General features: G+C 39.3%; 1 protein-coding gene across 1 annotated transcript; it reads right to left on the bottom strand.

Annotated features, from left to right (window-relative positions):
• Nucleotides 1–240: 240 nt before the first annotated feature.
• CIDEA (cell death inducing DFFA like effector a) lies at nucleotides 241–26,411 on the bottom strand. The gene is made up of 5 exons (XM_036736662.1): nucleotides 26,277–26,411; nucleotides 10,043–10,187; nucleotides 7,792–7,938; nucleotides 3,339–3,514; nucleotides 241–884 (listed from the first exon to the last, which is right to left on the bottom strand). Exons 1-5 carry the CDS (start codon nucleotides 26,312–26,314, stop codon nucleotides 740–742), a joined length of 651 nt encoding a protein of 216 aa, XP_036592557.1. The 5' UTR covers nucleotides 26,315–26,411; the 3' UTR covers nucleotides 241–739.

The following is a 26,411-nucleotide window of genomic DNA, read 5'->3' on the forward strand; positions in this document are numbered from 1 at the left end:
AACTCCAGTTATTTTTGTGGAGTCTAAGAAAAACCCAGACACATTAAAAATAGAGAATTTCTTAATGATGAAAGTAACAGGCATATATAGCATTGGCCATAAAGAATTCCATCCATAAGTCATGTTTAAAGTGAAGCTTTTTTCAAGAAACTGGCAAGCTACAACTGCAATCTTATTTAAGTGAAGATACTGCATGTTTTTGCCTCTCAGTGCCCAGTAAATAACCTCATTAGACACCAATACTATTTGCCAGTTCTTTATTTCTTTTGTGGCATCAGTGATCTATCTGGACTGAAGACCCAAAAGTACTTTTCCTACATTTGCTTGCTAGAGATGTGATTGCATGTGAAAGCTAGCTTTCAGAGACACACATGGATATATGAGGGCCTTGCCTACTGTGTTGAGTAAGCCACCAAAGCATATTTATTGAGTAGTGTATTTATTGAGCCCGACTGAGCATTCCACAGAGTATACCTCTTTCCGTTTTGGCCCTTGAGGCCTATTATGTATACTCTTTCTTCCAGGCTCATTAGCATAAAGGAATTTCCTAGGAAACAAAAAGCTGGCCACAATTAACTTTTACTTGCATCATTAGTATTGAGTAGTAGTGGCCAACTATCTGCAAATGATGTGTCTAAGAATATAAAGTAGCATCCCTGAAACCAGTCATTTAAAAGTTAACTTTGGGAAGGAACTAAAGGAGCCAGCTACAATCCCTTTAATGCAAGGCACTGTACCCCTATAGGAGCCATCCCTTGGTTCTTGGTTTCAGAGGAGGAGTGGAATCATCAGTTTCATTAAGCACACGTAACACGTAATTTCCAGTGTAGATGAGAAATTGTCCGGTGACTTGGGCAGCATAGGACATAAACCGCAAGAAGTGCCTAGAAGACAGCAGAAATTAGTGGAAAACAAACAAACAAAAAAAAGAGGTCCAAAGATCTCATTCCTTGCTTGACTAAGCATCTTAAATTAGGATAGAAAAATCACTTTTCTCCTTCCATATCTTAGTCCACTGTCCTGCAAGCGACTTGGGGGTGGGAGGAGGCAACAGTTTTCAACATTAGAAGTCTATTCCACACCACTCCTAACTTAATTCAGTTATACTTAGACAGACACACTCCTTATCTAAGCCCTGATTTAAGTGGGATGCCAAACTTAAATACTGAATAGCACCTGATGTAATCAGTGCTTGAGTCATTAATTTTCAGTGACTCTAGAATACTATTGAATCCTTACGAGTCTAACTGATGAAAATAATTAGTGTAGGCCTGAACTGAAGTTAGGCATGGCCAATGGAAGGGAAAAAAATTAACCAGGATTCCATTGCCCTAATAACGGCATTAGTTAACTCATTCCATTCAGGGCAATCAGTTAGGTCGTCAACTCCAAGGTAGTTCTTAGAAGTCAGAGCTTCTCAAAATTAAAAATAGTCATACTATCCTGCCTAGCACTTACCACTGATTTTAGTATTAAAAATGAGTAATTCTTTATTTTTTTTGGAGGGGGGAAGGCAGGGCAATTGGGGTTAAGTGACTTGCCCAAGGTCACACAGCTAGTAAGTATGTCAAGTATCTGAGGCTGGAATTTTACTCAGGTCCTCCAGACTCCAGGACAGGTGCTCTACTCACAGAAAAGGAGTAATTCTTGTTCATCAGAAAGAACAGCTTTAACTTTTGTGCCTATTCAATCCAAAGCTAAAAAGAGGGTTTAAAAAAAAAGGAGTTCCCCTTTTCTCCCTAAACTTGTGCTAAGACCACAGCTGAGACAGCCAGGAATTGTATGAACTTCCTATGTGTGTTGAGTTGTGGGTGGAAGCATTTCTGAACCTGTCTGGAGATGCCACAGACTAAATGACTGCCCTTTGCCAGGTGCAGCTTTCCTAGGGGCTTGTGTTCACAACAGTGGCCTAGAGCCAGACAGCTGGGCTGCTCTCATCATAACTTTCTTAGCTGTTGTGGCTATTCAGTGAATACTGTTGCCTCTCAGAAGGATCATGTGATCTCCCCATTGATTTGAACTAATCAGTAGAAATACTTAAGTTTGTCTTTCAGGGAAGCCCTTGCTGGGAGTCAAATGACAGCAAGTTCTGGTAGTCATCTTTTTTGAACTTTAAGTGACTTTTTTAATGAGGCCTGTGCCACATATGAAAGGAGTGATTTTTAACAAAATGACAACAGAAGTCAGACTAAGCTTTTTAATCTCAGATTAACTGATAAACCTATTTGGATCTTATTATTTTCTTAAGCCATCCTCCTGACCTGCTCTACTGCACTCAGAGAAGGCAGCGGTAAGATCTGTTGTGGGCAAATTACAGAAAGGCAAGTCATTTCTGTTTCTGTCTCTCTTTATTAAATAAGAGGAGCGGTCACAGTCCTAACTCCACCTAAAGGGGATTTAGAGGGAGCAACAGAATAGTCATATAGGAATTGCCAAATCTTTGTATAAACTCCCTAGGAGCCGTTGCTGCCGTAGCTGCCTTCCTAGAGACTCTCTTCAGGGAATCCAATGGTCATAGGCTGTGTTCCTTGTTTGGAAATCAGTTCTTCCAATGTTCTATGGAAACTCTGATGGAGGCCCAGGGTAAAGATATTCAGAGTCCTCTTAATCCATAAGCATCATAGCATCTGGAATCACAGGAGCCACAAGGATCACTTAATCCTACTTCCTCATGAAGAATCCCTGAGCTCAGAGAAGGACACATAGTTAACTACTAATTGAATCAAGTCAGAATCCACTGACTCCCAGAGCCCAGTGCTGCTTCTGCTACACCAGTATTTGATAATAATGTTGAAGGCCAATGATTATGCAGTTTTAATGTCAATACACAAACAAGCTCTGAGGTTAGACTGAGAACTCTGGTACCTTGCAGTTAGTCAATATATTTCATTTATTACTTATCAAGCCCTACAAACACTTTGCTAAGCCCTGGGAATACAAAGAAAGATAAAAAATAGCTCTCAAGGAGTTTATATCTAATGAGGAGACAGCATATATAGTAATAAGCTATACATTAGATAAATTGTCTCCAGCAGAGGAATGGCCCTAGCATTACGGAGGAACAGGAATGACTTCTTGTAAGAAGAAAGCTTCCAATTTAGCATTATCAGACAATCAATAAGCATTAATTTATCAGGCCAGTTAGTCAATAAGCACCTATGAAGCACCTACTATGTACCCCTCACTGTGCTAAGTGCTGGGGATACAAAGAAAGACAAAAGGGTCCCTGCCTTCGAGGAGTCTGAGAAGAGGGGAACAGAAATACCATTTACTGCTGGGATAATACATGGAGACATTCTACTTGCATAAAAGTATTTAAGCCTATAAAATTAGCTTACCTCAGCACAGCTTTGGCAGATGTACATTTGATGTCATAGGACACAGAATACATCTCATACATGGTTGCTTTCACGTTTAAGCATCCAAGGAAGTCTTTGGGATTCATCTTGTACAAGTCAAAAGTGACTCTTGCTATTCCAGACTTTTTTTGCTTCTGAGTAACATATTTAGGACCCTGTTTTGAGGAAAGATAGGTTTGTTTTTTTTTTAAGAAAAAGTAAAATCCTAAGCAAACCAAACATCTAGTTTTGTAACTTTTATTTTAGGCTGGCTTCAGGCTTCATTGAAACCAGTGTAAAAATACTGATGCTCATAGTTGCTGCTTACACTAAGACCTATCATTTAAGCAGAGCTATTTGGTTCAGAGTTCTGAATAATTTGTGTCTCAGTCCAACATTTGCGCCACTGTGATTGTGGTTCTGCTGCCAGAATTTTATTTAGACAAAGAGTATAAACTTAGTGGGGATTCAGCTTAGGGAAGCAAGAGTGAGGCCTCAATGAACTCTAGATAGAAGAGATGAAAGGTATTGAGATGTACTCTTAGGTTAACAAGGTGCAACAGATACCAAATAGCTGATTGGGTCTTCTGACCTTACTTTCTGACAATAAAGCACTTTACCATTCATTTTCAATTGAGAGGAAGTCAGCATTGTTTCCGTTTTGGAGGAGGAGCCAGGCAGAAGATGTTAATGCCACATTGTTAGCAGCTGAGGTGGAATGAGGATTAAACATATTGTCAATTTAGAGCTAGAAGGGGCCTGGCCATTCAAGTCCAACTCCTTTGTATGTTGAAGAAATGGAGACCCAGAGAGCTTAAGAGACTTGTCCATGGTCACACAGGTAAGAAGTGACAAAGCTGGAATTTGAGCCCAAGTCCTTTGACTTTAAATGCGTTATTGTTCCCACCTGCCCACACACTTCCACCCCCGCCCCACCCCAAACTAAGCACTTTGTTTAAAAAAAAAAAATTATCTGCACGAGGCAGAGAATTGGCATTTGAGGAATACTATAAAGTGCTGTGGCATTTTCAGAACTCCACATTAGTAAGACTTTTCAGACCAAAATATTTGAATTCCATTATTTAAAATATTACCAACTGTTTTTATTTCACCCCATCCGGTCTTCTTCTTATTTTCTCATTCCCAAACACAGACAGTTCTTTCTAAAGTCCCTGAACAGCAGATTACAGATGGGCAGTCTGCTAGAGACTTTGGTCATAAGCCATTCCCTCTCAAATGGTCATATGGCCTCCTCGGTGACAACGGGAGGTTGGCCAAAGTCGATGTGATCTGTAGTTTGATGGCACCTATTGGAGGGCTTTCAGCTAAAACTTGGGCTCTCTTTGGCAGTGTCCTGACACCCAGAAGAAGAGATCCATATCTGGAGGCAGCAAAGTCATAATCATTCCAGACCTATCTGCCAAACCCTAAACCATCTGGTCCATATAAGTAACCACTATGTCTGCTTTGAAAGGGAAGCTGCCCTAATTGAATATAGGAGAGAACTCATTTAATTACACTAGTGCCAAGATCATTGACTCACCATGACCTAAGGACCTTGGAGCTTATGGATTTCTTATTTATCCCAAGAGAGATAAAGAATGTATAAAGCCATAATTCAAACCACTTCTTTTCTCAACCTGACTCCAGCAAGGGGATCTTCTCAATCGTTTAGTAGAGGATGACACCTAGTGGTCATATTCCATATTACAAGTGGCTGATTTTTTTGATCACTTAATTATAAAGCTTTTTAAGAATTTAAAAATTATTTGTGCCTTTTTAATTTTACACACCATAGCCATTCCTCATTTTTCCTCCACTCTTAGAATTAATTTAAGATTTGCAAAAGCACTTTCCTCACAACAACCCTATGAAATTGTTATAGTATAGCCTTATTATCTCCATTTTCCAGATGAGAAAACTTGCTTTAAATGATTAAGTAACTAAATCATGATCATACAGCTAGTAAATATCTCTTTGAAGTTCGATTTGAACCTTGATCACCTGATTTCAAATAGTATTCTATTCACTATGTCAAGCTCCTAGATGTTAGTATAAGCAGATTAATCGGAAAAAGTTCTTGTCAGATCTTACTTGCAGGTAGGAAACAATACCACTTTGGTCAACAATACATTGGGCAGCTAGGTGGGCAGCAGTGGATAGAGCACTGGGCCTAAAGTCAGGAAGACATGAGTTCAAATCTGGTCTCAGACACTTACTAGCTGTGTGATCCTGGCAAGTCACTTAAACCCTGTTTACCTCAGTTTCCTCATCTGTAAAACGAGCTGGAGAAGGAAATGGCAAACCACTCCAGTATCTTTGCCAAGAAAACCTCAGATGGGCTCATGAATCATTGGACATGAATGATCAAGAAGACAACTATTCTCTGTGATAAGAACAAGAGACCAGACCACCTAGATTCCCTCCTTCTTATATGGGGCATATATCTAAGTATGTACATATGTATTCATTTACCTTTGGCGAAAGGAAGCATGTTGCAGTGGATAATCATTAGAGGTAGAGTGCTAGAAAGACCTGGGTTCAAATTCTACCTTGGCCAAATCTCTGCCTCTGGGATCCTGATCAAATCACTTAACTTCTCAGTGCTCTAGGCAACTCTCTAAGATGATAAATTGCAGATCAGGTTGCAACCTGCACTGGTAGAGAGCTTCCTTACCTGGGAGTCCTCTATGCCAATGAAATCACAGGTCTAGTCCTTATCCCTACCTTATGATTAAGTCTTAAAGCAAACTCAGTGAATGCCTTTCTTAGTATAAAAGAAAAAGAAAAAGTGAGTTGAGCATGCACTTAAAAAAATCTTAAAAAGGAAAAGGGCAAGAAACCAAGATGATACCTGAGATCTATATGATTTAAAATAAAAAATAATATTTAAAATGATAAAACAAAACCAAAAACTGTTTTGCTTTGTCTTGAGACAATCCCCACATCCCCATCTGCCTGTTACGTAGACAGGAGGGATGAAGAAAAGGAAGTTTAAAAGAGATCAAGTGACTTGTTCAAGGACACACCCCTACAAAGAAGCAGGGGTAGGACTAAATAGACCCCAGGTCTCCTTACTTCTAGTTCAGTATCACTGCTTACAATTCTTTCCCTTAAAGAATATGAAAAAGTACCCTCAACTTTCGAATTGGCATGTTTTTATTTTAAGCAGTACTGGAAGTCTGGGGAAAAATACTTCTGCAATTCAACCTAGTCTTTCACTGGCTTATGGTTATCTCTCCTAAAAGAAAACTTTCTACAGCCCTTGCTTCAGACTCATTATGCCACTAATGATAGCCCTTCAGTGGGATTCCATAATCCAGCTTTCTCTTTTCCACCTAAGCAACTTTCCTTCTTCTCCTCCACATCCTCTCTCTTCCTTGACCACCACTTCTTCCCTCACTAAAATTTCTTTCTAGAACCAGCCTGCACAACATATGGCCTGCAGCTTGCAGCTCGCCAAAAGATTTTGGCCCACCAGAAATGTAGGGTTGCCCCTTCACATGCTCCTGTTTGTCACATGACCCACAGCAACCAACCATCCTCTGTCTCTAGTCTAACCTAGCTAAGGCCTGGAAGAAGTTTACAAATTGTACAGGTCTGTTTCAGAGAGTCTCAGAAGAATAGAATAACTTCTTACTGCAAGCTGCATGACCCGTCACCTCCAGGAATCTCTCCTTAATTAACTCTATAGATTTTCTCACCAAGTAGCACAATCTACCCATCCCTTCAATTCAAAGATTTATCAAGCACCAACTATGTGCCAGATGCTGAGTGAAATAATTCCAGAGATTAAGTGATGTCTTATACCTTAATACCCTACATGTCTGAAATGTCCACCCCCCTTCTATTACTATTAAATTTTTAAATCTTTTAAAGTCCAACTCAAGTGCTATCTCTCACACGTAGCTTTTATTGATCACCCGCCTGTCTCCTCCTCATAGATCTCATGGTACTTTGCTTTACACCTCTCTAATGCACGTATTGTATAATTTTGTGTATCATTGTTATCAGTTCTATTCCTCTACGAGACTGTAAGTTCCCTAAATTTTGTATCTCTCTCCTCTTCTTTCCAACCTCCCCCCATCACACAGCACAGAGTAAACAGTTAGTAAATGTCTGCTGAATAAATGTTAGCTGTGGGATGACCTGGTTTTCCCCTATTAATCTCCTTGAGAATAGGGATATCATTCACTCACCAGGCCACATTCTCAAGTACACAGTATGCTGTCAATTACTGCCCTAGAATATAACTATTTATTGATTCAGACAAGCCCCTCAACCTCTTTGCCTCAGTTCTTGCAATTTTAATTCCTGAGGATACTAGTTATGTTGGGAATATGGATAAAGCCCTCACACTCTTTAGGTATACGTATCAGGTAAATACAAGCTCCAATGTCAGAAGTTCTGCATACCTGTAGTGAGGAAAGAATCGGGTAATATTTTTGCTTACCAGCGTCCACTTCTGTCCTTTTTCCAAGATCATAAAATGTGTATTATCTCCTAGGGTCTGAAAGAATTCTTCAGTATCCACAACTGTGCCATCTTCTTCCAACACTAAAGTAACCAGCCCAGTAGTAATTGCCAGGGCATCCAGGGTCTAGATTTGCGAGAACAGAAACCCAGTATCATAGGCTTTGTAGTAAGTACAGTTTGGTTCAACTCTATCCAAAAGAGGTTATTGATATCACCAAGTTTGGATAATGGCAAGAACAGGGAATTGCACATTTGTATAACATTTTAACTGATTTTTTTCTTTCTCAAATTAAACTATATCCCAAGGAAATCAAAGTCAGAGAGAAAGGACCCACATGTACGAGAGTATTTATGGCAACATTTTTTTGTAGTAGCAAAGAATTGGCAGTAAAATAGATGCCCATCAGTTGGAGAATAGCTAAACAAATTTTGGTATATGAATTAACGAAATATTATTGTGTCATAAAAGAAAAATATTATTGTGTCATAAGCAAGAACAAACATAATGCAAGGAAGAAAAAATGGGCATTTAATAAAACCTTATCTGTGTTAAGTGTTTTACAAATATTGTCTCATTTGATCCTCATAACAGCCCTGGGAGGTAGGCACTATTATTACCCCAATTTTACAGTTGAGGAGATCGTGGCAGACAGAGGTGAAGTGCCTTGCCCAGAGTCATCCAGCTAGTAAGCGTCTGAGGCTAAATATGGGCTTAGGTGCTCTCGAATCCAGGCCTAGCACTCTGGACTATGCCATCAAGCTGCCACTATCTGATGGATCCTGAGAAACATGAGAAGATTTGTATGAACGAATATGTGGGGAAATGAGCAAACTGGGGGAACAGTTGGTTGTCATAGCAAACCTATGACAATAATGTTATGAAGGAAATTAACTCTGAAGATCTTAAAATCTGATCAAAGCACCTGAAGTCTCTAAGCTTTAAAAACCACCTTCCTCACAACTTTGTGAGATAGGGAATACCTCGGTTCTATACATGGGGAAAATCGATGCTGTAAGTTAAGTGATTTGCCCATGATCATAGTTAAAAAAGTTAAAACATAGAATTTAAATCCAGGTCTCCTGATTCCAAGGCCAGCATTTTTTCCACTGAGCCTTGCTGCTTGTTCAAAACCTATTGCTAAAAGGTATCAAAATACATGTTAATGTATCTTGTATTGTAAAAATAAATGCCAATATATTCTTCAGGCTACCATCTTGAAACAAAATAGAAGTTCTCAAATGGCTCTCCCTTTCAAAATTTAATGGATTTCAAAGAAATATATAGCTGATTCCTCTCTCACTCCTTTTGATCACCTTCCCCCAGTGACTAAATTGGGGAAGAACTTTGAAGAGTCTCTGTCTAGATTCATCTGCAGAAAACAGGAAGTGTCAAGGATGTCTAAAGAAATACCATTACTATACACATGCAGTTTTCACCGTCTTCTGCAGTTCTTTTTCCCTAACTTAATATGATAGATATTCTATCTCATCTTACTTTGAAAGTTTCTCAAACATGTTAATCAGATTGTTTTGGGAAATAGATTTCAAATAAATCCACTAAATCATCCATGATCGATGGCTACAATTCACAGAACTTCCAACATGTTGGCAAATTATGGTCTTTCATTTTATAATTTTTGGAAAAACTAACATAAGACCTAAACTGCCAATTTTCTTTCTCCAGTGGCTTTCACATATATGATGGTGCACTGATCGTCTTGTCAAAAAGGGGCCTGGCTCAAGTAAAAGTAAAGAGGGTCATTGCCTCTTCCTTAGCTTCCCAAAAGTCCTCAAAGTACAACATTTCCTATCCTTCTCTGTTGCCTTCTTTGCATATTATTATCAATGACAACTAAAATAATTTGTATAGTACTTTAAGGTTTAGAAAATGCTTTCTATAACTATACTTGCGCTCTATTGTTGACTCCGAGATTTAAAAAAAATACCACCTTTCCATATCTACAAATAAGATGAAGGTCTTTGGTTGTGTTTGACCACTAAATTTTAGCTTGGTAAGTCTGAAAATCAGCGTTGATTTGTAACTAGCATTATTCTTACTCCCTGAAACATATTATTCTAAAGAAAGAAAGTCTACTTCCAGAGTTGGCAAGCCATTAAAGAAATACAAAAATCTTATTGCTTAGGCTCTGACATTTGACATTGAGTTGTATTACGTATTTTAATTTGACCAAGTATGACTAATCAAATGAGGGCTTTGGGAACAGTACCTTGCTAATGAGTTCCTTCAGTGTGTTGGCCGTGACCCCACGCCGGCTGCTTCGGTCATGATTTGAGACCCGGAAAGGCCTAGATGAATGCATGAGGGGAGTTAACAGGACTCGTTTGGTTTGTGATCCCACAAAAGTCAAGGGCCTGGAAACAGAAGAGTCAAGTCAAATTCAATTCATTTTCAATTCAATGCACATTTATTACACGCTTATTTTGCATAAGGCACTGGGGATACAAATTGAAATGGTACCTGCCCACAATTACATTTCCTCATGGAGTGTAATATGTACACGTGTATGTAAATACAAAGTATATACAAAGGTATACAAAGTAATTTCAAGAGTATTAGCATGGTAACAGCTTTGGGAGGCTCAAGAAAGGCTTCATGTAGAAAGTGGTACCTTAGGGACCTGAGAAAACTCAGAATTTTAGGAAGCAGAGATAAAAAAAAGTTTGAATCTGACTTTTACAACAGACCCCATTACAGAAGTCTTTTAATCTCAAAGGAACAACTTAAAGTGAATTTTTGCACCTAAGATACTAGGAACAGGTATTTTCATTTTAAAAAAAAATTCTATACAATATTGTCCAAAAATCACCCTCTGGTCTTGTTAACCTGATCTAAAACAGGTATCCTTCAAATTGTTTTAAATCGGTCTGTACTGATAAATAAGGAAGATATTGTCATCTGCCATTTGTCTATAATATTAGACACTCAAAACAATTAATCTGGATTAACTCCATGAAGACTTCTCTGACACCTTAAACCTATAATAATCACTAAGCTTCTGGGATTTGCCATCTGTGTCTCACAATTTAGCACTTGACCATGCTATTTCATATAGAGTGTTCTATCTATGCAGGGAGCTAGGTAGTTCATTGTTGAACTGTCAGTTTGTGTTCATTTAAAAATATTTTATTCTGAACCTAAGAAATAAAAGAAAACAAGCATTTTTGTAATATAGTATAATAGAAAAAAGATGATTGCATATGAAACTGTGAATCTACTGTGCTATTCCTTTTAAATATATGATATTTATATATCCATGTAATATATATATAATAATCATGTAGCTTTCTTTTCCTTTTCCTTTTTTCTTACCCCACCCTGCCCTAGAGATGGCTACCATTAGACATAAATATGTGTGTATACATATATATGTATATGTTGTATATGTAAAATCATTCTATACATGCTACTATTTATCAGTTCTTTCTCTGAATGTAGACAGTGTCTTCCTTCGTAGGTCCTTTGTAGTTAATTTGGGTATTTATAATAGTTAAAATGATTTGGCCACCCAAAGTTGTTCTTAAAACAATATTGCTGTTACTGTATACAGCATTCTCTTGGTTCTGCTCATTTCACTCTTCATTATTTCTATTCATATTTTTCTCAGGTCATCAAGCTCATCATATTCCATTATGATCATATACCACAACTTCTTCAGTCATTCCCCAATTGATGGGCATCCCCACAATTTACAGTTCTTTGCCACCACAAAGAGAGCTGTGATAAATACTTTAGAACACTTAGGCTCTTTCCTTTTCTCCCTAATCAACTCAGGAAACAGACCTAATGACGGTATTGCTGAGTCAAAGGGTATACATAGTTTAATAACTCTTTGGGCATAATTCCAGATTGCTCTCCAAAATGGTTGGATCAGTTCAAAGTTCTACCAACAGTGAATTAGTGTCCCAATTTCTCCATACCCCCTCTAACATTTGTTGCTTTCCCCTTCCATCATTTTAGCCAGTCTCATAGGTGTAAAATGATATCTCCAGGTTGTTTCGATTTGTATTTCTCTAATCAATAATGATTTAGAGCATTTTATATGACTATAAATTATTTTGATTTCTTCATTGGAAAACTGCTTGTTTGCCTCATTTGACCATTTATCAATTGCAGAATGACTCATATTCTTATAGAACTGACAAAGTTCTTTATATATTTGAGATATGAGTCCTTTATGTGAAAAATTGTCTATAAACCCATAACTTTTCTTCTAATCTTGACTACATTTATTTTATTGGTACAAAACCTTTTTATTTAATGTAATTGAAATTATTCATTTTATACCTTGCACTGCTTTCTATCTCCTATTTATTTATAAATTGTTCCCCATCCATAAGTCTGATAGGTAATATGTTCCATGTTTTTCTCATTTTCTTGTAATATCTCTCTTCAAATACAGGTCATATATCTATTTTGACCTTATCTTGGTAAATGGTGTATGATGTTGGTCTATACCCAATTTCTGCCAAACTGTGTTCCAGCTTTCCCAACCATTTTTATCAAATAATAAATTCTTATCCCCTAAACTTAAGTCTTTATTGTTGTCAAACACGTGACTTCTGTAAATTGTATATCTACTCTGTTCCACTAATCTACCTTTCTTTTCCTAGCCAGTAACAGATAGTTTGGATAATTACTGCCTTAAAATATAGTTTAAAATCTGGTACTGTTAATCCTCCTTCCTTTACATTTTTTCATGAGTTCCTTTGATAGTCTTGACCTTTTGTTCTTCCAAATGAATTTTGTTATTTTTTCTAACTCAGTAAAATCATTTTTGGTAATTTAATTGGGATGGCATTGAATATATAAATTAGTTTAGGTAAGATTGTCATTTTTATTATATTAGCCCTGCCTACCCCATGAATAATTACTATTTCTCCAATTATTTAAATATGATTTTATTTGTATAAAAAGTTTTTTTATATTTTAGTTTATATAGTTTCTGGGTTTGTTTTGACAGGTGTATTCAGGTATTTTATATTGTCTAGGGTTATTTTGAATGGGGTATCTCTTACTATCTCTTCTTGCAGGGTTTTGTTTGCAATATATAGAAATGTTGATGATTTAAATGGATTAACTTTATATCCTGCTACTTTGCTAAAATTATTGTTTCAACTAACTTTTTAGTTGAGTCTTTGGGTTTTTCCAAGTATATCTTCATATTGTCTACAAAAAAGATAGTTTTATTACCTCATTTCCTATTCTGATTCTTTCTATTCCTTTTTCTCCTCTTATATTCATTGTATGGTCTCCTCTAGCTCTAGCATCCTGTGACTATTTCCCAAAACAATCTGATTAATTTGTTTGAGTAACCTTCAAAATAAGTTGACACAGAGTATCTATCACTCATATTAAGTTAGGGTAGAAAAACTGCAGAAGAGGGTGAGAGCTACGTGTGTACAGTAAAGGTATTTCTTTATATATCCTTGATACTTCGTATTTTCTGCAAATGAGTCTAGACCAATGATTCTCAAAGTTCTTCCCCAATTTAGACACCGAGGAAAGGGAGACAAAAGAATGGGTGAAAGAGAGTCCAGGTAGCTATAGGTTTCTATCTTCTCCATCTGCTGTTTCTTGTTATAGCAATACATTACCCTAGTTAGTACAAATAATGGTGTCTCACTGAAAGCAATAATGATAAATGTTATATTATTAGTCAATGCCAATTGCTAAGAATATGAGCACCTATATATCAAGTCTTATTTTGGGTTCCGTAGAAAATACTAAAACAATGTAAGACATGGCTATTTCCTGCTTTCAGGGAGTTTATAATTTAGTTGGAGATATTACCTTACTGTGTTTGGTGGGGACAGAAGGAATAGGCCTTCCTAAGTCAGAATTTTTTAACTTGGGGTCTAAGGATCCCCACATGATCTGTGGATAGATTTCACAGGATCTGTGAACTTGGATGAAGAAAAAAATACATCTTTATTTTCACTAACCTCTAACAACAATGTAGCATTTCCTTCAGTTATAGTTAAAAAAAAGCCCCATTTTCTGAGGATTCCCTAGGCTTCACCAGACTGCCAGAGGCCCATGATACAAAACAAACAACAACAAAAAACCCGGATAATATCCTCTGTCCTAGGGAGATTCTAGCCTCCATTTTAAAAATGGCCCTAGATGCCTGTCCTGGTTATAATTCTTTAATTTCCTCCTGTCTGTGCAAGTATGTATTTGTTGGTCATAACTGACTGCCTTATTTTACACAGAATTTTAAGTCGCTAAATTGGAGGAGGAGCTCAGTTCTTCTCCTAGGAGTAAGTACAGTGGGCTGGCTTTGTGACAGTTTTCCTCAATGCTGGGAACTGACTTTTTCATTCATTTCCAGATTTCCAGTGGAGTTCTGAGAAACCCGATCTGTTATTCTACTTGTTCCATTCTGGATTTTTCTCTTTACTATGTTTTTACTTAGTTCATTACCTTAAATCCTTGTGCAATGATGATCCCCAAGTTTGAAATATTCTTTCAAAAGGCAAAAAATGAGTTCATCAAACACTTCCATTGTCTATATGAAGCCAAAATGATTCATTGACTGACCTCCCTCCCTCAGTCTCCAGGAATGTAATTTTACTCTTTCCTGCCTGAATTGACCAGGTGTTATGTTTTTCAGGAACATCAGATTTAATTTCTTTGGCAATGGCAATCTTTAGCTCTTGCTCAACAAATCCAGTTTCCACACACTAAACAGTCTGTTTATTCTTATTCATGGTACTTATTAATTGAGAAAGAGGACAAGAAATATTTTCTTACCTCTGACAAGGAAAAGAAAGCCACAAGGATAGAAACTAGGTTAGGTCACTGGTGTAATACAAAGCAGGTAGAAGAACCCTGATTTCATATCCATCAGATACTGGGACTGATAATGGTTAGGTAGGGTACTGATGTTAAAGCAATACAAATCTTTCTATGCCTCAGGTACTAGGTGAGATTAGAAGGTAACCTGTGGAAGAATTGGGATGCCCAACCTCAATTTAACGAGATAGTAACTAGCTTTCTAATATCATACTTTTTCATTTATTCCTCAAATATTTGGGTACCTACCATGAATCAATTGTAAAAAAACATTTATTAAGTACCTACTACTAGGTACCAGGTATTGCTAAGCACTGGGGATACAATGACAAAAGTAAAACAGTCTTTGACCTCAAGGAGCTTGCATTCTAAAGGGTAGATGGCGTGTACATATTATGTATATACATATACATATATACATATATATGTATATGTATATACATAATATGTACAAAGTGAATAAAAGCTAGTTTTGGATGGGAGGTTACCAGCAGCCCGGTAGAGGGGAGAGGAGGAAGTGAAATCGGGAAAGGGTTCATATTGAAGGTGGTGCTTCAGTCTAGACCTGAAGGAAACCAGAGATTCTGAGAGTCAGAGATAAGGAGGAAGTGAATTCCAGGCATGGTGGGCAGGCAGTGGAAAAGGATAGAGAAGGGAGATGGAACTTGCATGTATAGAACAGCATGTAGGCCAATATAACTAAACTGTGTGTGAGGGGAGTAGAGAAGATTGTGTGAGAAGGGTCTTCAGGGGTGGGGAACTTGTGGCCTCGAAGTCACATGTGGCCCTTGAGGTCCTTAAGTGCAGCCCTTTGGATTCAGTCAAAGGGCCACACTTGAGGACCTTGAGGGCCACATGTGGCCTTGAGGCTGCAGGTTCCCCACTCTTGGTCTAGATTGTGCAGAACTTTAGTGCAAGACATGGTGCTAGATTTTCAGGAGTACAAAGACATGGATTCTGACCTCAAGTAGCAAACCATCTAGTGAACTTTGAAGGCATCATGTGTTCTATTACTTACCTTACTAACAGGAGAAATGACTAATCCCCACTAATGGTCCCCTGGATATCCAGTGCAAAATGTTTTGTTTTTTTTTTTAAATTTTAATAGTCATGTTAACCAATACCTTTTCAGCTTCCCCTATTCCTGTACTTAAGTTCCAAACACTATGATTTAGTAAACCAAGGTCATTATTCTAAGTGAAAGAGCTCATAAATGGATAACTCATGCTCTACTCAACCACCACCTTAAACAAAAAGCAGACTGCACACTGCTGTACAGCCCTTTCCTTGTTCCCTTCATTTCAGTAGTATGTGACATCAGAATTGTATGACTGTGAGAACATGAAATGACTTTGGTTGATATAGATGAAAGGTCAGGAACTAAGTCTCAGTCATATTACTGTTTTTCTTTTATCTCTCTCCACCCGGACAGAGCAGGAGCCTACGAACTTCAGAAAGATCATCAAGAAACTTACTAAGTCTACTCGTGAAAAAAAAAATCTCATCATAACTTTTTGGCAATAGTTTTAATGACAATCTGAATGAGTAAGTAATCATCAAATCAGAGATTTCGGGCTGGAAGGCCCTTTGGAGCTCATCTAGTCACTTAACCTTGTTTGTCTTGTGTTCTCAAAGAGGACCATGATATCAGGAAGATGGTGCCATGATTTGCAAGTGGATTGAATTTAAGTAAGGGAGGACTGTGCAAGGTCACTAGACTCAATTTCCCTTCCAGAGCCATCTGGGTCCAAGGGCAAGATGTAGATCAGGGTGACTGGAGATGGCCCCACTGCAGGTAGTGTACATACTCTTGTATCAATGTTTCTAACATGCCAATGTTTTCATACTTTGAGACAGATAGGTGGTATAGGATAGGAATCAGGAAGACCCAAGTTCAAATTCAGCTTTAGACACTCACTAGCTTTGTGATCCTGAACAAGTCATTCAACTTCTGCTTATAATTTCTCAACTGTAAAATTGGGATAATAATGGTCCCTATCTCCCGGGGGTGTTGTAAAGCACAAAGTACAGTGTCTGGCACATAGTAGGTGCTTAATAAATGCTTGTTTCTTTCCTTTGTCTTCTATGGGTGCTTTGTTTTTTTTAGCTTTGGACTTTGAGTCCAAAATGGTTTCCATCACCTCCTCTACCCAGGAGAAGCACGGTACAATAGTAATAACCTGGAGTCAAAAGGCCTGGGTTGAAGTTCCAGCTCTGACACTTAAAAGCTGTGAGACAGTGGGCACACATTTTCTTCTCAGAGTTTTAAGTTCCTAATCTGGAAAATGGGGATAACACTTTCTATATTACAAGATTGGGGAAAAAAGTAGTTCATGAACCTTAAAGAGCTATGTAAATGTGAGTTCTCTTTATTCCCGATAAAACCTTTTTTCTTGCATCTGACCCATCTTCTCTGTGTGACCCTGGCCAAATTATTTATTCTCTTTGTGTTCTAGGCAGCTCCTTAAGACTAGAAGCTGGAGAGAAGGTGCCAGCTCCTTCTGGTGGAGGAGATTCTCTATAGAAATGAAATTACTGGTCAAGTCTTGAGCCCTATCCTGTCTGACTCCTCTAATCTCATTGCAACCACCCTAGTAGAGCACGATTTATCCTCTAACTAGAATATGACAACATGCCTTTCTCTCCCTTTCACACTTCTAAAACACTCTTCATCCAACTGCTGGACTAATTGATCTCTATTTCTAGATCTGGCCATATCTTCTGACCCTTAAAAGTCTGAAGTGGCTCCCTATTGCTTCCAGGATAAAGGTCAAGCTCTTTTGCCTGGCATTCAGGCTCTTTCATAATCTGGCACCACCCTCCCTTTTCAGCGTTATTTCCTGCTCCTCCCTTTCACACCCTCTGCCTTCCAGCCAAATGAAGGTACTCTCTCCCCTGAACAAGTCCTGGCCACTTCTGCCACCCTGTCCTTGCTCATACTGGCCCCTTGAACCTGGGATGCCTCACTTGCCTGCTGAATTCCTACTTATCTTAGTTGTTCAAAGTTAAACTCGAATACAATCTTCTCCATCTAGGCTTCTTCCTTCTTGTCAGTAATAGTCCTCTCCCAACCCAGATCACACACAGCTAGGGGCTTTGTACATGTTTAGTGCACTTAGCACAGGGATATTGTATGTTTGTAGTTATCTAGCTTATCCTCCAACTAGAATGTTAGCTCCTTGAGGACATCCTATGTAACCCTTGAATCTTTTCCCAGTTGACGTATTCATGTATTAGTTTAGTCCAGTAAACAGTTATTAAACCCTTGTTTTAAGGAGGGTACTCTGTTAGATTCTGGGAAAGATGCAGCATTTAGATGAGATGAAGTGCCTCCTCTCAGGGAAGTTACATTCTAGTGGTGGAGGGAGATACAATAGTTCAGAGATAAGTAAATAAAAAAGGAAATAAAAGTAAACTTTTAAAAAGTAAATAAAAAGATGAGTAAATAAAAGTAAAAAAGTAAATAAAAACTAAATAAGTAAATAAAAGTTTGTGAGCTCACAACTGAAGGAATCAGGAAATGCTCAGAGAAAGAATCAGAGGGAGAAATGGAGATTTGGTCTTTGAAAGAGGAGAGTTGCAGAGGACATGAGGAAGGTATACATTCCAGGTACAAATGGTTCCACTGAGGCAAGAAATAGAGTTGAGTTCTAGAAGCAGCTAGTCATCCAGGTTCTCGGTCAGGAATACGGAGTGTATGTAAGTGAGCAATATGAAGCAAGGTTGGAAAGAGACTAGAGACAAGCAGCAGAAGGCCTTATATGCCAGAATAAGGAGTTTTTGGTTTTATGTCTTCTTAATCCTCATTCTTCTTGAACTCTGTCGCACTTGACATCTCCTCCTGCATATTCTCTATTCTCTCTGGATTTTTGTAACACTTTTCTCTTGGTTCCTCTTGTACATGGCTACTCTGTCTCAATTGAATTTTTGTTAGATCATCATTTGTATCCTGGCCCCTACTTGTGGGTATACCCCAAGTTTTTGCTATGGGACCGGCTTCTCTCCTCAGGCTACACTCTTTGTATGACCTTACCCACTCCACAAGTTAAATCACCTTTACAAAGATGCCTCCCAGATCTCTATATTAAGCCCAGGCCTCTAGCTCCTCTGTTCCAATCCTGCTTATTGGACATTTTGAAATGAAAAAAAAATCGGAAATAGGCATCTCAAACTCAACACATCCCAAACACAATTCATTATCTTTCCTCTTAAAACCCACCTGTCTACTGAATTTTACTGTTTCTGTCAAGGGAGCACCATCCTTCCAGTCATCAAAGTTAACAACTGACACTACTCACTCTCCCTCATACTACACATTCAAATCAGTTGGTACATTTTATCAATTCAGCCTCCATAATGCATTCTCATTCTCTCTGTCTCTCTCCTTGTCTCTCTGTCTCTCCTCATATGGCCACCACTCAGGTTCAGAGCCCCATCAACTCTCACTCGAACTACTGAAATAGCTTCCTTATTGCTTGCTCTACCTCTTAATCCATCCCTTGAACACAGCTGGCCAAGTGACATTACTAATGCATACATGTAACTGTGTCACACTCTCTCCAATAAACTCCAGTGGCTCCCTATTGCCTTTAGGATTGAATACAAACTGTTTGCTTTGGCATTTAAAACTCTGTACAACTTGGCTCTGGCCTCTTTCCAGATCTATTACACACAACGATGCTTTCCGTATTCTATTGTCCTGACAAACTGGCCTGTGTGCTGTTCCATCTCCAGTGTTTGTGGCTTGGCACAGGCTTTCCTGTCACACCTACTACATATTCCTTCCTCACCTCTGGCTCTTAGAATCCTTAACTTCCTTCAGTGTCTAGCACAATCATTACCTCCTATGAGAGGCTTTTCCTGATACCTGCCCCCAGTTTCTAGTACTTGCCCCAACTAAATTACCTTGTATTTACTCTGTATGTATCTTGTGTATACTTATTTATCCATGGAGTTTCCCCTGTTAAGCTTCTTGAGGCAGGGACTGCTTCTTTTTTTTGTCTGTATCCCTGACTACACATAGCTGGTATCTGGGATTTGATAGGTGCCTAATATTTGTTAATTGATTGATTTGCCCTCGAGGCAATAGGGAGGTTTTTGAGTAGGGAAATAAGAATCAGGTCTATGTTTTAGAATAGATTGGAGGAGTTCCAGACTGGAAGCAGGGCAGCCAATCAGTAAGCTATTATAATAGTCCAGGTGAGAGGTGGTAAGGGCCTGAAACAGCATTGGTCCTGTCAGTAGAGCAAAGGGGACAGAAATGAGATAAATTAGCGAGGTAGGTTCAATAAACCTTGGCAACTAATTGGATTGGGGGGAACAAAGGGGAGGGAAGAGCCTAGGTTGACCTCAAAAATTACAAACTGTGGTGCAAAACTTTTCAAGCTCCTTTCCAGCTCTAAATCTATGACCATGTGATCCTATGAAATTAATTAATTCTGATTATTAAATTTAATATAATTATTTTATATATTAATATACTTATACATTAATACATTTATATGATTTAATAGTATGTAAATATATCATTATTAATGGTTATAAATGTCAATATAAAGAAAAAATGACTGAATTCATCTATGCAAATTATATATGTAAATATATGTAACATATAAAATATTTTTATACATTTGTATACAAATATATTGTGTCATTTCAGTCATGTCTGACTCTTCATGATCCCATTTGAGACTTTCTTGGCGAAGATACTGGAGTGGTTTGCCATTTCCTTCTCCAGTTCATTTTACAGATGAGGAAACTGAGGCAAACAGGGTTAAGTAACTTGCTCAGTTACACAGCTAGTAAGTATCTGGAGCCAGATTTGAACTCAGAAAGATGAGTCATGACTCCAGAGCTAGCACTCTACTGTGCTACCTAGATGCATATATATTTATCTAGCCATCCATCTATAGATATATAGCTATACCTAGATATCTATCTATATATTTTTGCTCTCTATATAAGCACAAATGCACATATATACACATAAATTATATGTGCATAACTAAATGTGCATATATAATACATTATATATACATGTATGTGTAAACATTAAAACACGTGTGTTCTTTACTAAGCAAATTTTAAGATAAGTGATTGAGGTTCTAAGTCATGCTGATAATTGATACAGTGACTATCGAGGACACCATATTGAACACCTATTCAAATCTAACTTCCCACTGCAGCTGTGTACAATTGATCTTTAGTTTTGCTGTTTCTGTCTATAAGAATGAAATGCTTTGTCTCCCCTTCTAAGAAGTCATCAGGAAATTGTTTGCTTCCAGATGCAGATTGGCGAAGGTTGGAGGGTAACTTTCCAATAATCATAGCTATAGTTTGGCTGTAATAACCTGGTGTTAACTCATTCCTTAGGGTATACCAAGCCCAGCAGGAAGACCTAAGTCTTCTTGGAATTTCAGAAACTTCCTTAAGCTTTTCTGTAATAAAGCTTATTCAATCAAGCCAACCAATGTACAGCACATTTCTTATCCTTCACTATCAGGCTCCACTTAGCTTAGAAACTAACATTTTTAACCTTCTTAGATTAATTTTAAATGGTCAAAAGCAAGACTGCTTTCTGAAGCTTTAATTTAGTCTTCAACTTACATTAGGAGTTTCTGCTACTATTCCCTACACATATCCCGCATATAAAGAACCAGCACGTATCTATAAATGTGTAATGTTTTAATATGTCTCCTTAAATACAAGTGTCCAGTCTTTAGGATGGTCTGTGGAAACATGAATCTTGGCTGGGAAATCCAGAGTAAATTCAATACCTCCCTTCTTTCCTTTAGCTTTCTACAAGAAGAGAAATCTGATAGATCCTGGGTCAGGAGACTATACCTTCTTGAGGGCAGAGGCTGTTTCATTCCTCTCTTTGTATCCCCAGTGCCTGGTAGAGTGCTTTGCATGCAGTAGGGGCCTAATAAATGTGTACTGAAGTGTGGAAACCAGTACTTCTTGATAAGTGACATGAATTCTATTCATTCCCACGTGAAGGATTGCTTTGAAATCCTTTGGTACTTAAATCTTTTCATTGCCTATTAAATAGCTAGCTGGTGGAGGAGTACCTGCAACTGACATTTATATATCACACCAACTCTGTGAAACAAATACAGTAGGTACTAGAGTTCTTGTTTTGCCTGTGAAGCAGTATGGTACAGTGAATAGAGTGCGGGACTTAGAAGCAGGTAAAGACTTAAATTAAAATCCTGCCTCTGAATCTTATAGCCGTGTAACCCTGGTCTAGTAGCTTAACCTCTGAGTTCCTTGAACAGCTCCTCAGACCTACAACTGATGATTTGGATTCACCAAGCAATAGTGTGTTTATTTGTAGTTATCACAGGATTAGAAACATAGGTTTGTCCTTTCTAACTTAGTAGCATCTCATAAAGGGGCAGCTAGGTGGTACAATGGATAGAGTACCAGGAAAACCCATCTTCCTGAGTTCACATCTTGTTTCAGACATGTACTAGCTCTGTGACCCTGGGCTATTCACTTAACCCTGTTTGCCTCCATTTCCTCATCTGTAAAAAATGAGGTGGAGAAGGAAATCGCAAAGCATTCTGGAATCTTTGCCAAGAAAACCACAAATGGAGTCACAAAGTCAGCCATGACTGAAAATGACTGAACCATAAAAAAGCATCCCTCCCATATGTCCTCTTCCCTCCTCTGCCACAACTACCAACACTGTTGCAGGTCCTCATTATCTATAGCCTGGTCTATTGCAATATGATTGAATAGGAATAATCTATATGGACTGCTTGCCCTCTCAGGAGACTGGAGGATAGGGAAGGAGAGATGAATAGAATTTGGAACTCAAAACTTTTTAAAAAAATGTTTAAAAGTTGTTTTAACATATAGTGGGGGAAAAATAAAATACTATTAGAAAAATGATGCAATAGTCTGCCGGTCGGTCTCCCTGCCACAAGTCTCTCTCTACTCTAGTCCTTCCGCCACTCAGCTGTCAAATTAATCTTCCTATATTTCTGACCATGTAAACCCCCTTTCACACAAATACTCAGTAAACTCCACTGGCTCCTTATTGCCTCTAGGACCAAATATAAAATCTTCAGTTTGGCTCTTAAAACCCTATATAACTGACCCCTTCCAATCCTTCAGCCTTCTTACACCTCATTCCCCTCAATGTACTCTGAGATCCAGGGATAATGGCCTTCTTTCTGTCTCTCAAAGACCCACTCTTCCATCTCCCAACTCAGACTGTTTTCACTGGCTGATCTCCATGCCTGGAATACTCTCCCTCCTCAACTCCACCTCCTAGGGCTTCCTTCAAGTCTCAGCTGAAGTCCTACCTGCTGCAAGAAAACTTTCCCAGTCCTCCTTAATCTTAGTGTCTTCTCTCTGGACTATACTTAATTTATCTGCTATGTGTCTTGTCTGTTCATAGCTGTTTGCATTCTGTCTCTCTGCTGTGAGCTCCTTGACAGCAGGGGCTGTTTTGGGCCTATTGTTGTATTTGTAGAATTTAGGATAGTGCCCAAGGCATAGTAGGTACTTAATAAATGCTAGATGATGATGACTGAGCTATTAGCTCTAGGTGGGAACTTAGGCATCATATAGTCCAACTCCTAATTCTACACACCAGTAAATGGAGGTCCAGGGAGAAGTAACTTTTCCCAAGCTACATAACTTGTTTAAGATAAAGTCACAACTGGAACCTGTTCAGGGACAGCTAGGTGGTGCAATGGATAGGGGGGCTGGGTGTGGAGTTAGGAAGACTCATCTTCCTGAGTTCAAACCTGGCCTCAGATGCTAGCTGTGTGACCCTGGGCAAGTCACTTAACCCTGTTTGCCTCAGTTTCCTCATCTGTAAAATGAGCTGGAGAAGGAAATGGCAAACCACTCCAGTATCTTTGCCAAGAAAACTCCAAATGGGGTCACAAAGAGTCAGACAGAACTGAACAACAATGAAAATAATCTACATGGTCTCTGCCCTTAGGAAGAGATGAGTGAGTGAGCCTCTAGCAACCCTGTGGCTGTATTAGAGTAGCCAAGAGAGAGGTAAAAGGGGGTGGTGATTTTACTAGGAAGGCAAAATAACTCAAGGTCTTGAAGGAGGTTGCCTAATTATACTTGAGACTGTGTTAGTCATGACCTCTGTTTGATTTTAATAGACCTCTGTCTAGTCATAGCGGCAGTTTCTGGTAGATTTGGCAAAATCGAGATTTCCCAATTCTCAATTAAAGCCCCTAGGTGGTACAGTGGATAGAGTGCTGGGCCTGGAGTCAGGAAGACTCATCTGCCTGAGTTAAAATCTGGCCTCAGACACTGACTAGCTGTGTGACCCTGGGCAAGTCACATAACCCTGTTTGCCTTATTTTCATCATCTATAAGAAATGAGCTCGAGAAGGAAATAGCAAACCACTCCAGTATCTCTGCCAAGAAAAACCCCAAATGGGGTTATGCAGACACAAATGAAAAAAACAACTAAACAAACAATTCCCAATCCAAGGTTTGTTTTACTATCCTGAACTAACCTACCTCAGAGGCAATTTAGTTCAATGACCCCATTTATCATATCCCTTACAATCCTCAAAGTCTTCATCTACTTTCTGCTTAAAGTTATTCAGTTATGGAAACTCAATACTTTGTGAGGCAATTGAATTCAATAGGCATTTATTAAGTTCCTATAAATACAAAGCACAATGCTTCACAATGGGGTTATAAAGCCAAAAATAAAACAGTCCTTGTCTTCATGGAGCTTCTGTTTTACTAGGGAGGGGTGAAAACTGCACAGATAAGTAACTATGAAACACAGAGTAATTTTGGAGTGCTAAAAATGGTGGTGGGAGGAGGAGGGAGAAGACAAATCAGAAAAAAGACAACTCCAGAGAAATTTCCCACTTTAAAAGTATATTCTAATAGCTCAGGAGTGATTATCATGGAAGTGAAGCCCTTTTAAAGGCTTTATCTCCAAAAATAGTCATAGACAAGATATGATCACTGAAACTTTTCAAGAAAACAGATGAAAGGCAGATTCTCCAATGGAGGCAGACCCCAAAGCAATACTGAAGGGAAGGCTAGGTGGCTTTTACATGAGTTAGCTAGAATTAGCTAGAAGAAAGATCATAGGGTTCATGGATGTCACTACTGGTTGTTGAGTCATTTCAGTCATGTCTGACTCTCCATGACTGTATTTGGGGTTTTCTTGGCAGAGATACTGGAGTGCTTTGCTATTTCCTTATCTGGCTCATTTTACAGATGGGGAACTGAGGCAAACAGGATTAAGTGACTCAATTAAGTTATCCAGGATCACACAGCTAGTGTCAGAACTCAGATCCTCCTAACTCCAGGGCCAGAACTCTATCCATTGCCCCATCTAGCTGTAGGTGTCACTGTAGATGTACAAAGTTGGATGGCCATCTATCAGAGATACCGTGGAGGAGATCCATACATGGGTAGGATGTTGGATCATATAATTAACGTCCCTGGACCTCCATTTCTTCATCTAGAAAATGAGAAGGTTGGGCTAGATGATTGCCAAGATTCCCTTCCAGATCTAAATTCTGTGGTCTCTTAAGCTCCCTGTTATTTTTTAAACCGTGTTTCTGTGAAACAACACTCCTTCTGGTTTCTGAGATCCATTTCAACTCTTAAGATTCTGCGATCACCTGCTTCTCTCTCCGCCCCTCCCCGCCCCCAATTTGACAAAATTTCTACCAGGAAAACTAAACCACAACACATCTTCTGATGCTGAACACTAAGGGCCAATGGGTCTCGAAATAGCAATTATTTTCACTCAAGTAGCTCTGGAGAGGCATCTTCCTGGTTCCGGGGGGGGGGGGCGTCTCAGAAGGGCAACTGTCCTACCAGTCTTCCGATACCAAAAAGATGAGACACTATCGCAGCCTCTCCTTGGTGGGTGACATAAACCCCTTGAGAAATCGGAACTTTTCTCATACAAATGCAATCCTCTAGACAGCAACTTCGCAGATGCTTACAATGCCAGGACCCCTAAAAACCCGCATCCCCATTAAATTCCTGGCACCTGGAAGCTCTAGCAGGCTAAGTTGGAAAACGTGTCTCCCTTTCCTCTTTCTCCTTCCCTGACACTTTCAAATTCACAGAAACCTTGACCTTGAGAGCAGACTAATGAGGCACTCTCCACCCACCGTGCAGACAGACCGACGGCGCCGCAGCGACCAACGAGAAGCCTCTGTGCTGTTCAGTGGAACCCTGCGTGAGGCAGCAGCACCAGCAGGTGGATGGGGTGCGAGTGCTCGTACACTTCCCGGTAAGGCACACCTAGACAGCAGCCTGAGTCACCTTTTAGGTATTGAGGGCAAAGCGGCGGAAGATGGGAGGGTGGCAGCCCCATAGAACAACAATGGACAAGTAACACCTAGCAGGGCAGGAGTCAAAGCCCCTGGGCTCCCTGCATTCTGGGGGCGAGAAAGGGAGGGAACTAGGCAAGCAGCTGTCCTGGCTCTGCTCCTACTTGGGCAGGGTGCTGCCGGCGGGACGCGGATGGGGCATGCACCGCAAGGCTCCAGATCTGCACTGGACTCTAAGAGCGCGGAGCCCGGGGAGAACAGGAGGTTGGGGGCAAACCGGGGCTGGAGTGGGAGTGAACCGAAGATCGCCTTCCAGCCACCGCGTGGCGTGGGGACGCGCTGCGAACCAACCTTATCAGGGTTCCGGCATAGTCCCTGGCGGTGTCCATAGCGTGGTGACCTTTGTTGTGGAGCTCCAGGGAAGAGTGGGCGGGTGGCGCAACCGACCGCAAGCCACCTTCAGCCTCCCCCCACTCCTGCACTTTC

This window comes from Trichosurus vulpecula, chromosome 1 (genome assembly GCF_011100635.1).
Source record: "Trichosurus vulpecula isolate mTriVul1 chromosome 1, mTriVul1.pri, whole genome shotgun sequence".
In the NCBI taxonomy this organism is placed as follows: domain Eukaryota; kingdom Metazoa; phylum Chordata; class Mammalia; order Diprotodontia; family Phalangeridae; genus Trichosurus; species Trichosurus vulpecula.